This window comes from Nycticebus coucang, chromosome 8, assembly GCF_027406575.1.
Source record: "Nycticebus coucang isolate mNycCou1 chromosome 8, mNycCou1.pri, whole genome shotgun sequence".
In the NCBI taxonomy this organism is placed as follows: domain Eukaryota; kingdom Metazoa; phylum Chordata; class Mammalia; order Primates; family Lorisidae; genus Nycticebus; species Nycticebus coucang.
Window position 1 is genome coordinate 83,054,641 of NC_069787.1, and position 16,574 is coordinate 83,071,214.

The window sequence follows — 16,574 nt, forward strand, 5'->3', positions numbered from 1 at the left end:
GGAAATTATGAAATCTGTTTTTTAAGATTTTGTACTTACCTAAGTTGAAGGCTAATAGGCAGCCAGGTGGCAACAAGCAGAGGGCTTGATTTGGTCCATTTCCTCATTGTCAGTTTAAATATATTTTTCTGCCTTGACAAAACTTTTAAGATAGATATTGTCTAGCTTACTTCTTGGGAAATAATAATATTAAATAACAAACATATCGGAAGCCACCAAAAATCGTGCTTTCAAAAGAAACATTTCTATAATGAATTTTTTAATGAATCTATACTAATTATTAGATCACTTCTATTAGAATTTGTTATTCTATTCAATGTCTTATGCCAAGTTTATTTTACTTTTTGCTTGCTTTTTAGCAGTTTAGCGAAAGTGTAGTATACTGTCTTTTTATTTTGCTGCTCAAAAAATAATTTTCTCACGTTTGAAAGTGGAAATATGTGTAAGACTTGAATTAACTGTAAAACTTTGTGAGTTTTTTTTTTTTCTTTTCTGATTTTAGACCAACTGCAGCAGAACTCTTAAGGCACAAATTTTTCCAGAAAGCAAAGGTAGGAAGGAAATTGTATTTTTGGACTATATGCGTTCAATATGATACTCTTCATTTACTCAAATTATGTTCACTGTTCAGAAGTTGCCTTTCTTAAGATGATTGTATTTGGAGAAATGAAGGTAGGTAAAATAATTGTGGAGGGGACTATGTATATAATTTTTGGGAATTAAGATACTTGCTTTAGAATTTAGTTAATGCATTTTTATAGAAATTAAATTTCAGGTTAAACTTATAGGAATAATGATTATTAAATTTTGCTATCTTAAGTACAACATGAAAAATCCTCCACCCTCATTTCAAAGTTTACTACTGAATTAGTAGACATCTGATTTCCCAAAGATATCAGTTAGTAGAATGCTACTATAGCTGGAAATTTGAACCATGATCTCAAAGGATGTAAAATATAGCAAACTTTTCATAGATAATGGTTCATACAGCACGCTAAAGCTCAATTTTTGGTCACCTTATAAAATCATGCTAAAGGAGCTTCAGAATAAAAGAATGGAGGTTTTCTTGGACTTCTTTATAAAACACTTATTATTTTGTACTTTTAATTGTGGTGGACATTTTCTCGTCAGTTTTTTTGTTTGATAAAGACTTCTTATAAGAACAAAATACTTTTCTTCTCCAGAATAAAGAATTTCTCCAAGAAAAAATATTGCAGAGAGCCCCAACCATTTCTGAAAGAGCTAAAAAGGTAAACAGGAATTTAACTCGATTTTCCTGAGAGATTGCATAGATTTACTTTATTTTTGCATTTTGAAAGTATTTGTTAAGTAATGCTTTGTCAGCGATTTATGAGTATTACTAGTTTTTAGTCCTTTTAAGAAAATATTTTGACACAATCATTTAAGAAATATCTTTGATCTGCTGTATGCCTAAACTCTGCTGTTTACTAGGATGAAAAGGTATGTTAGACAGTAATTGGTGATTTCATTCTAAACTCGGTTTAAATACTGTTTCCAACTACCAGAATGAGATGTGATTTTACATAGCATTTATAGCTTTGAATGTAAGTATCTTTTACCTTCAAATTTTCTCCTGCTTTTACCGAAAGACCAAAAAAACCTTGTTGTGCATATGTAATTTCTAAGAAGTTTGGCTATAATGTGAGTATAGAGAACACCTTAAGATCTCAGGGCACAACATACACATTTTCTTTTTCTTCCTTTTTTTTTTTCTTCTGAAACAGGGTCTCACTTTGTCACCCTTGGTAGAGTGCTGTGGCATCATAGCTCACAGCAACCTCAAACTCACGGGCTCAAGCAATTCTCTTGCCTCAGCCTCCCAAGTAGCTGGGATTACAGGTGCCCACTATAAGGCCCGGCTATTTTTAGAGACAGGGTCTCGGGTCTTGCTCTTGCTTAGCCTGGTCTCGAACTCCTGAGCTCAAGCAGTTCACCTGCCTCAGCCTTCCAGAGTGCTAGGATTATGGGTGTGAGCCACTGCGTCCGGCCAACATATTCATTTTCCATTCCATGATACTTTTATGAACTTCTGGAACAGTAGGAAGAGGAAAATCCTCCTTTCCCCCCTCTTCTACTTCTCTGCTCAAAGCAGGCTTATCTACTGTGAAGGAAATGAGGCAGTCTAGGCTTCTGCTGATGATAGACTTGAAGAAGATAAAGGTCCTATACCTTATAAAATGTAGTGGTAAGCCTGTCCAGGAAGTAATTATGTCTTTTATTTTATTTTTTTTGAGACAGAGTCTTAAGCTGTCCCCCTGGGTACAGAGCTGTGGTATCACAGCTCACAGCAACCTCAAACTCTTGGACTTAAGCAATTCTCTTGCCTCAGCCTCTTAAGTAGCTGGGACTACAGGTGCCTGGCTATTTTTTTGTTGTTTATAGTTGTCGTTGTTGTTTGGCGGGCCCAGGCTGGATTCAAACCTACCAGCTCCGATGTATGTGGCTGGTGTCCCAGCCACTTGAGCTATAGGTGCCGAGCCAGTAATTATGTCTTGTAGTGGTGTATTGTCTTCTGTAGATTTCACTGCTTGGGAATTCTGATATTATTCAGAAGGTTTTATATAATAAGGAACCAGAAACGTATATTAAATATTTTGAAATGATATTCTTTTTTTTTGTTTGTTTTTTTTAAGAGACAGAGTCTCACTTTGTCGCCTCCAGTAGAGTGCAGTAGCGTCACAACTCACGGCAACCTCCAACTCCTGGGCTTAGGCGATTCTCTTACCTCTGCCTTCCGTGTAGTTAGGACTATAGGCGCCCGCCACAGCGCCCGGCTATTTTTTTGTTGCAGTTTGGTTGGGGCCGGGTTTGAACCCACCAACCTTGGTATATGGGGCCGGTGCCCTACTCACTGAGCCACAGGCGCCATCCTGAAATGATATTCTTATACTAAGCATTGATAGCACAATGAACTTGTCTCTATTTTATAGATATGTCTTTCTGCAGACTTGGATATTTAATCCATTAAGGGACTCTTTTTCTTTCTAAAGAATTCTTTTTGAAAAGTATCAAGAAGCTATTGTTTTGGGTTTTTTTCCTAGACTTAAAGTTATTTTTCCCTTGTGGAAAGATTTCTTCTCCTACATCATATCTTTTCACTTGTTATACTTATTTCCTTGGATGTTTGTTCCCATCATCAGTGGTTATAATTCATTATTAAATATCAGAACCACTTGAGGGACTTAAAGAACAACAACAACAAAAAAGCATAAACAGTGTCATCTCAAACCAAGTAAAGTCATATTTCTGGGGGGTGGGACAAGGAAGATCACGGTCATGGGTACCCCCTAGGTTAAACACTCAACTCATTTCTCCACTTCATTTCAGGCCCTTTCTCAGAATAGTTTTCTCTCCCTTCTAAAATAGTACCCTCTCATGACTTTCTGTTCCTTTATCTTACTTTATTTTTCTTTTCTTTTCTTTTTTTTTTTTTTTGGTTGAGGCAGAGTCTCACCCTGTGCCCTGAGCAGAGTGCAGTAGCATCATCTTAGCTCACTGCAATCTCAGACTCATGCTCTGGGCATCCTGCTACCTCAGCCTCCCGAGTCGCTGTGATTACCGGCGCTCACCATGGCGCCCAGCTGGGTTTTTTACTTTTTTGTTGAGTCAGGATCTTACTTGCACACTCAGGCAAGTCTCAAACTCCTGAGTTCAAACAATCCTCCCATCTCAGCCTTCCACAGTGCTGTGATTATAGGCATGAGCGAAAGAACTTACATCGTCTGCCATTTTAGTCTTTCTATACCATTAGAACAAAAGCTTAATGAAAACAAGGACTTTTGTTCATTGCTTTATCTTCAGTATACCTAGAACAGTTCCTGATACACAATAGATATTTGTTGGGGTCCCTTCGTGGATGCCACTTATCAGGGCCTGGGACTGGTTGGTCTCCGGCCCTGGCTTAACTAGGTTCCGGATGTGGACCCTATGCTGTTATCTTGCTCAGGAACAATTGCTCTTAGGTGCCTGAGGGCTATTTACTTTAGCTGAGGTGGGGGGAGGGGGGAAGATAGTCTTTGAGAGAGTAAAGCAGTCTTCTTAGAAAGATAGATCTTGGTCTTTAGCAGAGCTTAGTGATCTTGCTCACTAAGAGAGATGCTCACGGAGAGATGTCATGCTGGTGTTTTGCAGACAGGAGAAGCCACAGAGTCAGAGTAAGTGGGTCCATGATAGAATGTGCACGCTCCCAGCTGCCCTATCCTCCAGCCTAATATAAAGCTAATCTCATGCTGCTCAACACCACAGGTGTAGAGACTGCCAATTAACTAATGCTCTCATCTCATGGGCTCTCCCATGCTTGTTAGGAGAGCTAAATCCCTCTCTATGCCCTTTTCACCAAGGTGTTCCATTATTGTGCTATACAGGTATTTCTTGTAACTCTCATTCCTCCTAGCCATAGGCTATATGGGCCGCTACAGATATTCTTTAAATAATATAAATATATATTAAAATCTCTATGTTTATAATTGTTTACAATAAATCCCAACCATGAAACATGTTGATTTAGTATCTGCAATCTGATTCATTTAAGAAGAGTGACCCTCAAAAAAATAGCACAGTGAATACCTGCATTTATTTTCATCTCCCTGCCAAAAATTATCTGCTAAAATAACAGGAGAATACAAAGAAAAGGTACAAACCCCAAATGTACCAAAAAAAAAAAAAAAGAAAAGCGTAAGCTGCAACCAAATTATCAAAACTATGATACCAATAAATTAGTGGTAAGTGATTTGGCAAATCAGAGAAATATAATTAATTATTAAGCCAGTGTAAAGAAAGCATAGAAGCTACCTTATATAACAAAACTGCAAAAGGTAAGGGAGTTAGTACCAGCTACCTTCAGAAATGAGATTGAAAGTAGGGCTTAAAAACAGGAAGATTGGTCCAACATCTTAAGATAGTTGTTAGACTCTGGTTCCCCTCCCTCATTCCATCCTGTACCCCAGGAGGTATCTGTTTATACTACAGAAAGGTAAAAGAAATGGTCTCTGACCGGAGGGCATAGTTACCACAGTTGAATGGTGGTAATTTACTGAAAAGGTGCATTTTAGTGAAGCTTACACACTGAATGTTAAGAACTCACAGTCATATTACTTCATTTAACTCTTGGCACATGAACATTAAAGCTTATTACCCCTAGACAAGACATTGGAAGATCTTTATTTGATGTATCTGACTACCCCAAGAGGAATAATTTAATGATACTGACATGTCGGGGGTTCCCTGTGAAATGCCTTACCCAGATCACTCTACAGTGAAGCTCATAGTCAACAAACTAACGACTCAAGAACTCAGTGATTCTAATTGATGTTTTAGTGCCTTGCTCTTAAATATGAGAAAATCTAGGATCACAGGATATCTGAGGAAAATCCCTTTGTGAAAGATAGAGGACAAATAAACATAGGGAAAAAAGAAACAGAAGATGTAAGATTTTATTTGAATTATCTTCCTGTAATTGAAGTAAAATTGTGACTCTCTTTGGAGATAAGAGTTTGCAGTCATAAAATATGACCATAATGCTATTTAAAAAGTAGCATTTGTGCCAGGACATTACAGAGGGTAAAGAATAACCTTCAGTGATGGTGCTGGCACAATTGAATGTTCCCATGCAGAAGAATAAAGTTGGTCTTTTCCTTTCACCTTATTAAAAAATTAAAATGTATTGTCGGCCTAAATGTAAGCAGTAAAGGTATAAAATTCTTTGACATGTGTAGAAGTAAATCATTGGGACCTTGAGTTAGGCAACACTTTCTTAGATAAAACACCAAAAATACAAGCAATAAAAGGAATAATAAATTTACTTCATCAAACTTAAAAACTTTGGTGCTTCAATAGAGACCATCAAGAAGGCAAAAAGACAGCTTAGGGAAGGGGAATCATTTACAAATCATGTGTCTGATAAGGAATGTGCATCTAGAATATATAATGAACGCTTACAGCTCAATAATAAAGACATAACACAGTATCAAATGGGCAAATAATATGCATAGACAATCTCTCCATAGAGATACACAAATGCCAATAAACACATGAAAAGATGCTTAATATTAGCCATCAGAGAAACTATAAAATAATAATGTGATACTACTTTACACTCACTAGGATGGCTACAATAAAAAAGATAATAACAACTGTTGGTAAAGATGTGGAGAAGTTGGAACTCTTTTACACTATTAATGGGAATGTAAAATTCAACTGCTTTAGAAAACAGTTTGTCAGTTCCTCAAAAAGCTGAACAGAATTACCATATGACCCAGCAGTTCTACTCCTAGGCATATTCAAGAGATTGAAAACGTAAATATAAACAAAAACATGCACTCAACTGTTTATAGCAATATTATTCCTAATAACCATAAAGTGGAAACAATACAAATGTCCATCAGCTAGTAATTGGATATATAAAATGTAGTGTATCCATAACATATAGTGTACTAAAAGGAATGAAGTATTGGTACAGGTGGATAATTCTTTAAAACATACTAGTTAAAGAAGCCAGTCACAAAAGACCATACAGTGTATGATTTCATTTATAGGAAATGTCTAGAACTGGCAAATATGTAGAGGTAGAAAGTAGATTAGTGGTTGCCTAGGACTGTGGGGTTTGAAGAGAAATAGGCAGTGATAGCTAAAGGGTATGACATGTTTGATTGGCAGAGGGGTGTTGATGAAAATGTTCTCAATTTGATTATAGTAATAAGATGCTAAAAATAATTGATTTATATACTTTCAGTAGGTCAATTTTATGGTGTATGAATTATATTGTAATAAAGCTATTATTTTTTAAAAAGGGGCATTCAGAGAACAGTACCACTACCAACAAAAAGCTCTTGGCAATTGAAAACAGAAGATATTAACAGTTCATTATAAAGGTGGTGGAATGAAGTTGAGGAAATTTCCCAAAAAGGAGAAGCCAAAAGGTCCAAATGTATATAACAGAAAAGATGAGAAAAGAGGATCATTTGAGAAAGTTCAGGATTTGATTTGAAAAGCAGATCTTAGAAAAATAGGAGAAAAGAAATCATTAAGGAAACAAAGAAAAATTTCCAGAGTTTATGATGCTGAATTTCCAGAATGAAGGAGCCTGAGTACTCAACACAGTGATTAAAAATAGACTAACAGGCTCAGGGCCCCTATCTCAATGGTTAGGGCACCAGCCACGTACATGAGGACTGGTGGGTTTGAACCTGGCCAGGCCTGCTAAACAATAATGACGACTACAACAAAAATACAGCTGGGTGTTGTGGCGGGCACCTGTAGTCTGCACTTGGGAGGCTGAGGCAAGAGAATCGCTTAAGTCCAAGAGTTTGAGGTTCCTGTGAACTGTGACATCACTGTACTCTACCAAGGGCGACAAAGTGAGACTCTGTTTCAAAAAAAAAAAAAAAAATAAGACTAACACTAATGCATATTACCATGATAGGTCAGAATATTGGCAGCAAAAAGAACAATCTATAGTCTTCAGAGAAGGGGGGGAATGTCATGAACAGAACCACGAGTTCATGATGACCCCAGTAACACCTCTAGAAGCCAGATCACAAGAGAGCAGTTATCTTCAAAATTATGAAAGGAAATGATTCCTAACCCAATCTGTTTTTTTTTTTTTTTTAAGAAAGTATAAAAGAAGTGTGGGAATGGAGTCAAGATAAGTTCAGAAATGCATGGCTTTAATAAATGTACCATGCTAATAGTGGAGAAAGTACTTAAAACAGAAATGTGATGAAGAAGCACAATCCACTGGATGATGGTAAAGTTTAATCTGAAATAGCAGACATGGTGTGAAACAAGCCTAGGGTGGAGCATAGCAGGAGGCTTTGGTGAGAGTCTTCAAAAAGATGATGCTGATAGAATACTTAATTTATTTGAATGTGGTAAAAGATTTACACAGCTGAGAAAATATTTAGGGGAAACAAGATAATGCAGGCAGGAAAAGTAGCAGTAATATACCAAAAGGCTCAACCGTGAGTATTGTTGTGTTTAATTATGTTAGGCAAACACTGAATATTGATCTGATCAAAATTATCTTGAGAGAAGAATAGAAGATTGATAATAATTTTCTATTGTGGAAAGTTCCATAAATAATTCCTAAAACCAGAATATTAATGAATAATGATAGGAACACATTAGAGCAGTGGTTATCAACCTTTCTAATGCCATGGCCCTTTACTACAGTTCCTGTCGGTCGCGACCCACAGGTTGAGAACTGCTGCATTAGAGAAATGAATGTAAATTCTAAAATAAGCTGAAATAAGTTGACAGTGATTGCTACCTGTGGGGAAATTAGTGCTTAGGAGATTGCTCTTTTTCTTCGCACTTGCATAGAAACTTGTAAAGTATATACAACTACAATTTTGACTTAAAAACTTAGAGAAGAGCAAGTGACTCAAATCCTCTTTTTTCTTCAATGTCCAAGGGCATTAAAACATGAAATACATTTGACTGTGGCTTTACATAAGAAGGATTTTGATGTTGTTTGGGCTCAGAGTACAAGGGAACATCAGCAGTTGTGGAGACAGCAGAGGTTAGGAACAGAGAGGGTTGGAATATATGAATTTGTATGGGAGCACTTAAGGGGGAGATGATTATCTACTTGTAAACAATGTAACTGAATCATGTGTACTCTCATATTAGTTTGAAATTGAAAAGGAATAAAAGAAAAAAAGACAGTTATCCACTCAAAGGGTTGAAGTGATAGAAAAATATGACTGCATTTTCTGTTTAGTAAATGTGAAGCACTACCATAATTTATGTTTCTTCCTTATGAGCAGGTTCGGAGAGTACCAGGTTCCAGTGGCCGTCTTCATAAGACAGAGGATGGAGGCTGGGAGTGGAGTGATGATGAATTTGATGAAGAAAGTGAGGAAGGAAAAGCAGCAATTTCACAACTTAGGGTAAATTTTGTTAAACTGTATACTTTACCTAGAATTTTCTGTAATTCTTAATTCAGCTTAATTAGCTAAAATATAAAGAATACAATTATTCATGATAGAATTTCCTTAAACAACTTATTAACATCGAGAACCTAGTTCTGCATGGAAACTGGATTGGCACATATGTTCGAATTTAATAACGTTTAGTGTATATAAAAATGACCCATATCTAGAGACAGAATCTATAAGGTCTGAGATGAAAAATATACTGGATAGAATTAATTAAACATTACAGAAGAGAAAGTTAGCAAACTTGAAGGCCTAGCAATAGAAACTTTGTCCTGGAAAGTTATTCTATTACCTATTACCTAAAGAAGAATAGTATACATTTTTTCTAATTAATATATCCTGGGTATCTGTCTGGGGTCTGTGTGGTGCAGATGGTGAGTGGGGTGCTATGCCTTAGTTTTTGTAAAAGCAGTGAACTGCCTCAAGTTGATTGTCTAGACTCGTTCCCCAAAACTGAGGGGTATATTGGAAATATAAGAGTTTGACAATGTTCTGTCTTTGGTCACGACTTTTTTATGGGATAAATAGTGGGTACAGTGTTATTTCTGCCTGCTTTTAGGGTCTACTTTGGTGAAAGCACTTAATGACTCTTTGTTGATCAACATTGAGTATTTGTTGACCTCATTTTTATCCAGTGAGATCTTTTGAGCCTAGACCTTTATGCAGAGCTAAGTTTGTAAAGGTATTGCCAATGAAAATTGGCAAAAATTTATTAAGCTTTAAGCTTGGAAAAGCTCATAAGAAATAACAAATATAAACATTCATTTATATACAACTGTGTGTTTAATATTCCTTTATAAATGTGAGACTATGGTGTCTTTTCTTCCTTACTTTTCCATGTGACTCCTTTCTGAAATAATACTCCAATGTAATCTTAACATTGTAGCTGACAGAGGAAGCTAGCAGTACATAAACCTTGTAGTTTCAGCATTCTATGAAAGAGACAAGGGTGCTATTTTTCTTCTAACAAATGTTTGGAAAGATAAGTTATAGCTTTTTAATATCTGATTATTACTGTCTAGCTATCTGTAAGAAATTTGGTGATTCTATGTAGTTAAAGTAGCTTTTTTTAACCTATTACTCTGGTATCTAAATAGCATAGAAGATGACATACTTTATCCAAGAAAAAGTAGATTTTTCTTCATAACATTTTTCATGTTATCTTTATAGCTGTTTTTGAGACCATGAATTCTTTTTTAAGAAAGTAAATCTTAAACAGTCAAGGACTCTATTCCTTTTACAGTAGTCCCAAAGAAGATGAACTATTTGGGAATTTACCTAACAAAGGACGTGAAAGATCTCTATAAAGAGAACTAAAAGAAATAGCTGAAGATGTTAACAAATGGAAAAACATACCATGGCTGGGAAGAATCAACATTGCTAAATGTTTGTACTACCCAAAGCAATATATAAATTTAATGCAATCCCTATTAAAGCATCACCATCATACTTTAAAGATCTGGAAAACATAGTACTTCATTTTATATGGAATCAGAAAAAACCTTGAATAACCAAGACATTACTCAGAAATAAAAACAAAGGAGGAATCACACTATCAGATTTCAGACTATACTATAAATCTATAGTGATCAAAACATCACGGTACTGGCACAAAAATAGAGAGGTAGATGTATGGAACAGAATACAGAACCAAGAGATGAACCCAGACACTATCGTCATTTGATTTTTGATAAACCTATGGAAAACATAAACTGGGGGAAAGTTTCTCTGTTTAACAAATGGTGTTGGGTGAATTGGCTGGCAACTTGTAGAAGACTGAAACTGGACCCACACCTTTCACCATTAACAAAAATTGACTCTCACTGGATAAAGATAAAAGATTTAAACTTAAGACATGAAACTATAAAGATTCTTGGAGAGAGTGGAGGGGAAACACTTGAAGAAATTGTCCGGGGAGAATACTTTATGAGGAGGACACTTCTGCACTGCTGGTGGGAATGCAAACTGGTACGTCTCTTGTGGAAAGAAGTTTGGAGAACACTTAAGGAACCAAAAGTAGACCTGCCATTCGATCCTGCAATTTCTCTACTAGGTATATATCCAGATGACCAAAAATCACTTTACAACAAATATATTTGCAGAAGAATGTTTATTGTAGCCTAATTCATAATTGCCAAGTCATGGAAGCTGCCCAAGTGTCCATCAACATATGAATGGATTAACAAATTGTGGTATATGTATACCATGAAATATTATGCAGCCATAAAAAGATGGAGACTTTACCTCTTTTATGTTTACATAGATGGAGCTGGATCATAATCTTCTTGGTAAAGTAAGTCAAGAATTGAAAAAAAAAATACCCAGTGTACTCAATACTATTATGAAACCAATATATAATCACCCACACTTTCATACAAATGATAAAACACAATTATAGTCCAGAAAGGAGAGAAGAGGAGGGTGAGGGTAGGGTAGGGGGGTGGACGCGTGGAGGGAGGTTAATCGGTGGGACTTCACTTATTGTGCATATTGCAAGAGTACATGTCACATATATTAAGATAGGGTATAAATGTTTAAACACAACAATTAAATAAGTGAGGTGAACGCTGTGTTAACCAGTTTGATGTAAACATTCTAAATTGTATATAAAATCTGCACATCATACCCTATAAATGCAGTAATGTGCATAGTTATGATCTAATAAAAAAAATAAAGTAAATCTTAAAACTAAGTTGAACTACATTAAGAGAAGAATATACCATGACCAACGGGGTAGGATAAAGTGATGGTTCAGTTTTGGAAATCTTGTAATATTAATAGAGCTGGGCCCATATTTTTATTTTCATAGATTCTGAAAAAGCCTTTAACAATATTTAGTCCATATTCATAATAAAGATGTGTGTAGATCCAGATTTCCATCTTATATTATTTTCCTTATGCCTGAAGAACTTAATATTTTTTGTATTGCTGGCTATGATTTCTTAAAGGTTTTATGTCTGAAAATACATTTCTCTCCTTCACCTTAATTTTGACAAGATATGTTTGCCAGGCATAGAATTCTAGATTGGTAGGCTTTTTCTTTCAGAGCTTTTAAAGAGTTTTTTTGGTCCTCTTCTTGATTGCCACTGAGAAAACTGATGACATTCTTGTCTTGTTTCTTTGAATAGTGTCTTTTTTTCTCTGATTGCTTTTAAGATTTCCTCTTTATAAATACCTAAGTATATTTTTCTTCATGCTTCTGTGGTTGTGGTTTTGCTGAGCTTGTTGGATGTGTGAGTTTATAGTTTTGTTTTTTTTTTAAATCAAGTTTGGAAAATTTTTAGCCATTGTATCTTCAAATTTTTTTCTGTCCTCCACTAATATGTATTTTAGGCTACTTAAAATTTTCTCACATCTCTCTTTTCATTTTTAGAAAATTCTTATTTTTCTCTGTTCATTTTATATAATTTCTATGTTAACCTTCAAGTTCATTTATCTTTTCATCTGCAGCTTTTAATCTCCTGCTAATCCTATCCAGACCATATGTCAGAATCTTAGACATTATGATAGTCTAACGGGGTCCTCAAACTACGGCCCACGGGCCACATGAGGCGGTGTGATTGTATTTATTCCCGTTTTGTTTTTTTACTTCAACATAAGATATGTGCAGTGTGCATAGTAGTTTGTTCATAGTTTATTTTTTAAACTATAGTCCGGCCCTCCAACCGTGTGAAGGACAGTGAACTGGCCCCCTGTTTAAAAAGAAAATGCTATGAAAGCTATGTTAACTAGTGTGATGAAAATGTGTCAAACGATCTATGAACCAAGTGTATGGTGCCCCATGATCATATTAATGTACACAGCTATGATTTAATAAAAATTAAAAAAAAGAAAAAAGAGAAAGTTTGAGGACCCCTGGGAAGTTTGATTTTTTTAAAAACATCTTCTATGTCTCCATTTAACTTTTAAAGTAGTGAGAATAACTTTTTTAATGTCTCTTTTCTCTGTTAATTCTATTATCTATGTCAATTCTGGATTGGAAAAATTAGCCAGGTATGGTGATGCACACCTCTAGTTCCAGATACTTTACAGCCTGAGGCAGAATATTCACTCAAGCCCAGGAAGTCAAGGTTACAGTAAGCAATGATCAGGCCAATGTATTCTAGCCTGGGTAACAGAACACGACCCTGTGTCTTTAAAAAACAAATTCCGGATGGTTGCTATGGCTCTGTCTGCACATCTGGTAATCTTTGATTGGAAGCCAGACATTGTGATTTTTACCTTGTTTCATGCTAATAATTTTATATTCTTATGTATCTTGAACTTTGTTTTAGGATAGCGGTTCTCAACCTGTGGGTCATGACCTCTTTGGGGGTCGAACGACCCTTTCACAGGGGTCGCCTAAATACATCCTACGTATCAGATATTTACATTACAATTCATAACAGTAGCAAAATTACAGGTATGAAGTAGCAACCAAGGTAATTTTATAGTTGGGGGTCACCACAACATGAGGAACTGTATTAAAGGGTCGTGACATTACGAAGGTTGAGAACCACTGTTCTAGGATATAGTAAAGTTAGTTGGAAATAGCTTAATCTTTTTGGGTCTTGATTTTGGGATTTGTTGGTTTAGTCTGGAGCTGTGTTCAGTCTATGACTATTTATTCCCTCTTCCTGAGACAAGACTTTTTTGAGAACACTACCTGGTGTCCTGTGAATTTATAGTTTTTCCAGTCTGGCTGGTGGGGATAGGTACTTTTCCTGGCTCTTTGTGAGTCCTGGGCACTGTTCCCTCTAAGTCTGTTTTGATATTTATTTCCTCAGTCTCAGATAGTTTTCTTACACACATTCATTGCTAAGTATTCTGCTGATTATTTAAAAGCATTCCTCTGCAAATCTCTAGGGTTCTTTGGCTATATAGCTCCCTCTTCCCTAGTACTCTGTCAACTTAATCTGCTTTTGGTCTCCCCGGACTCTTAACTCTATTTCTTTAGGTTAGGCAGTTTATTGGATTTTACCTGGGTTCCCCTTTCTGTGCCACTGTCTGAAAACTCTCAAGGTAATATACTTGGGACAAGGTTCATTACTTTTTTTCCCCTGTGTCTTAGGGATCAGTGTCTTTCTCTGATCAATTACCATTGTCTTAAATTTTTGTTTCACGTATTTTATCTTTTATGGTAGTATGGTTGTTTTAGGCAGAAAGGTAAATCCGATATTACTTATCCTTCATGATCAGAAGTGGAAGTCCATAATTATATTTTGAGTGAATATATAACCGGTGAAAGGGAATAAAAAGAATTAGTTCAAGTAAACTATGAACATAGCATCTTGACTAGTTGCTCTCAGTCTTAGGGGTAGTGATGGGGGAAAGAAAGCTTGAACTCCTTTTACTAGGATTGTTTTTCACAGTTGTATATGCAGAACAGAACATTCTGAAAATCTTGTAGATGATTTGTAGGATTGAGCAGATGAGTAAATGTCTTGGTGTTTTGGGGGAGCTAGGATTTTCACTGTGTAAGAAGAGACATACAGGGCGGCGCCTGTGGCTCAGTCGGTAAGGCGCCGCCCCATATACCGAGGGTGGCGGGTTCAAACCCGGCCCCGGCCAAACTACAACAAAAAAATAGCCGGGCGTTGTGGCGGGCGCCTGTAGTCCCAGCTACTCGGGAGGCTGAGGCAGGAGAATCGCCTAGGCCCAGGAGTTGGAGGTTGCTGTGAGCTGTGTGAGGCCACGGCACTCTACCAAGGGCGATAAAGTGAAACTCTGTCTCTACAAAAAAAAAAAAAAAAAAAGAAGAGACATACAAATACGGAACAGGGCAAGATGAGATTTGAATTGGATGTTTTGGCATGAATTCAAACTTTCTAAAGTATATGTAAGTATGTGTGAATGTTTATATGCATATGTATATGTGTGTTATATACTTACTTTACATTTCTTAGTTTTGCCTACGAAGGGCCTATAAGCAAAAACACCCCAATGATGATAAGCATACCTTACAACCAGATCATGGTCTCTAATGTAATTCCTTACTTAAGGGAACCAGGACTTCTTTGGAAAATGGCTGGTTTCAGGGCTGGGCAAGGAAAATATAAGATGAATCTGGAATATTATCTTTTGCCAAAAAGAAAAGATGCTTAAGGAAGAAAAAAACCTCAGAAGAACACAAGTGCCAGCTTTGAACAACTCTGGGATAGTTTAACCATTAAAATAATTAAATGCAGTTAATTATAAATCATTTAAAAATGGGAATCTGTGAACCCATATTAATAACAAGTAGATATGTAAATAAATGGAAGAATCAAAGCATGGGTCTTCGTTACAGTAGAATGCTAAGTGCTTACTGGTAAATGTGAAGGAGTATCAGAGGTAGAAAAATCCTTATTTTACAATCACCATCATAAAGATAGGATCAGGCAAGAATCATCCGTGATGTTAAATGTAGGAGGAAGTTTTGCTGAGCAGGATATTTTCAAGTTCTTAAAGTGTCTCCCTACAGATTGCCTATTAGTTCCAAGGAAGAAAATAGTTACTATATACTGGAATTGCTATATACTGGTGAAATAGGAAAATTCTTTGACCAGGTGATTAAAATTAACTTTGCTAACGAGGGACAGATGAACTTGTAAAGGACACATCACCATGTAGAATCCAACTGGGAATTCATAGAATTCTAGTAATAAGGAAATACATAAACCCCGAATGAGGGACAGCTATTAACATAAAGTATGTAGTGAGGGTGAAGGGACTGTATTTTTCAAAAATATTGATGTTCCAGTTTTTAAAAATCTAAAGGAACATGACAGCTAACTGTATACATGATCATAGGCTGTATCCCATACTGGAGGAAAAACAAAAACAATGAAGGACATTAGGACCAGTTGACAATTAGGCTGTGGATAGTAAATTAGATTAAAAAATTATTGTTAAATATGGTGATAACTGTAGTACAGAATTGTTTAAGAAAATATCTCTGTTTTTAGGAAATATATACTGATTATTAAGTGGTAAACAGCCAGGATATGTACATCTTATTTTCAAGTGATACAAGAAAAATATGATTAAATACACAAATTTAGAAAGAAGAAGTGAGCACTCAAGTGATAAAGCGAATGAGGAAGAAATGTTATTAATAGGTGAATCAGGGTAAAGGGGATACTGGTGTTCTTTGTATTGTTTTTACTCTAGCAACTTTTCTGTATGTTTGAAATTATTTCCTGAGTTTTTTGAAATAGGATTTTGGATTGGCCACTTAACTTGCTGTACTATATTAGCTATTACCTGAACCTTGATTCTCCTTAATAAAATGATGATGAGAGAGAGAAAAAAAACAAAAAACTCTTAAGTTGACCTTTTAAGAATTCTGGCTAAACCCTTCCTTAGTAGAATTCACCATAAATTGATATTTGTTTAGGGGTAAGTTTTTTTTGTAAACCACAGTTCCTGTATCCCAAATTACTACTAAATGTTATGATTTACCAAATAAACAGTTTAGATTTTCATATGGCAGATTATATAAGTGGTCATTTCCAAATAAGTGTGGTTTATACTGGGTACTTAGGACCTTCCCTCAGTTTGTATTAACATATCAATTTATTTCCACTAGCCATTTTTTATTTTTCGACAACCCACATTTATTTACACAGTGAATCCCCAAATATCTAGCTCTAAGAA

At 35.8% G+C, this 16,574-nt stretch overlaps 1 protein-coding gene across 8 annotated transcripts in view; it reads left to right on the forward strand.

Moving 5' to 3' along the window:
- Positions 1-16,574, forward strand: part of OXSR1 (oxidative stress responsive kinase 1) — a 159,844-nt gene that overhangs the window by 127,591 nt on the left and 15,679 nt on the right. For all 8 annotated transcript variants that reach the window (XM_053599845.1, XM_053599840.1, XM_053599842.1 and 5 more), the window contains 3 exons: positions 503-551; positions 1,185-1,250; positions 8,787-8,909. In XM_053599845.1, coding sequence (XP_053455820.1) covers positions 503-551; positions 1,185-1,250; positions 8,787-8,909 — 238 coding nt within the window. The remainder of the gene's footprint in view (positions 1-502; positions 552-1,184; positions 1,251-8,786; positions 8,910-16,574) is intronic.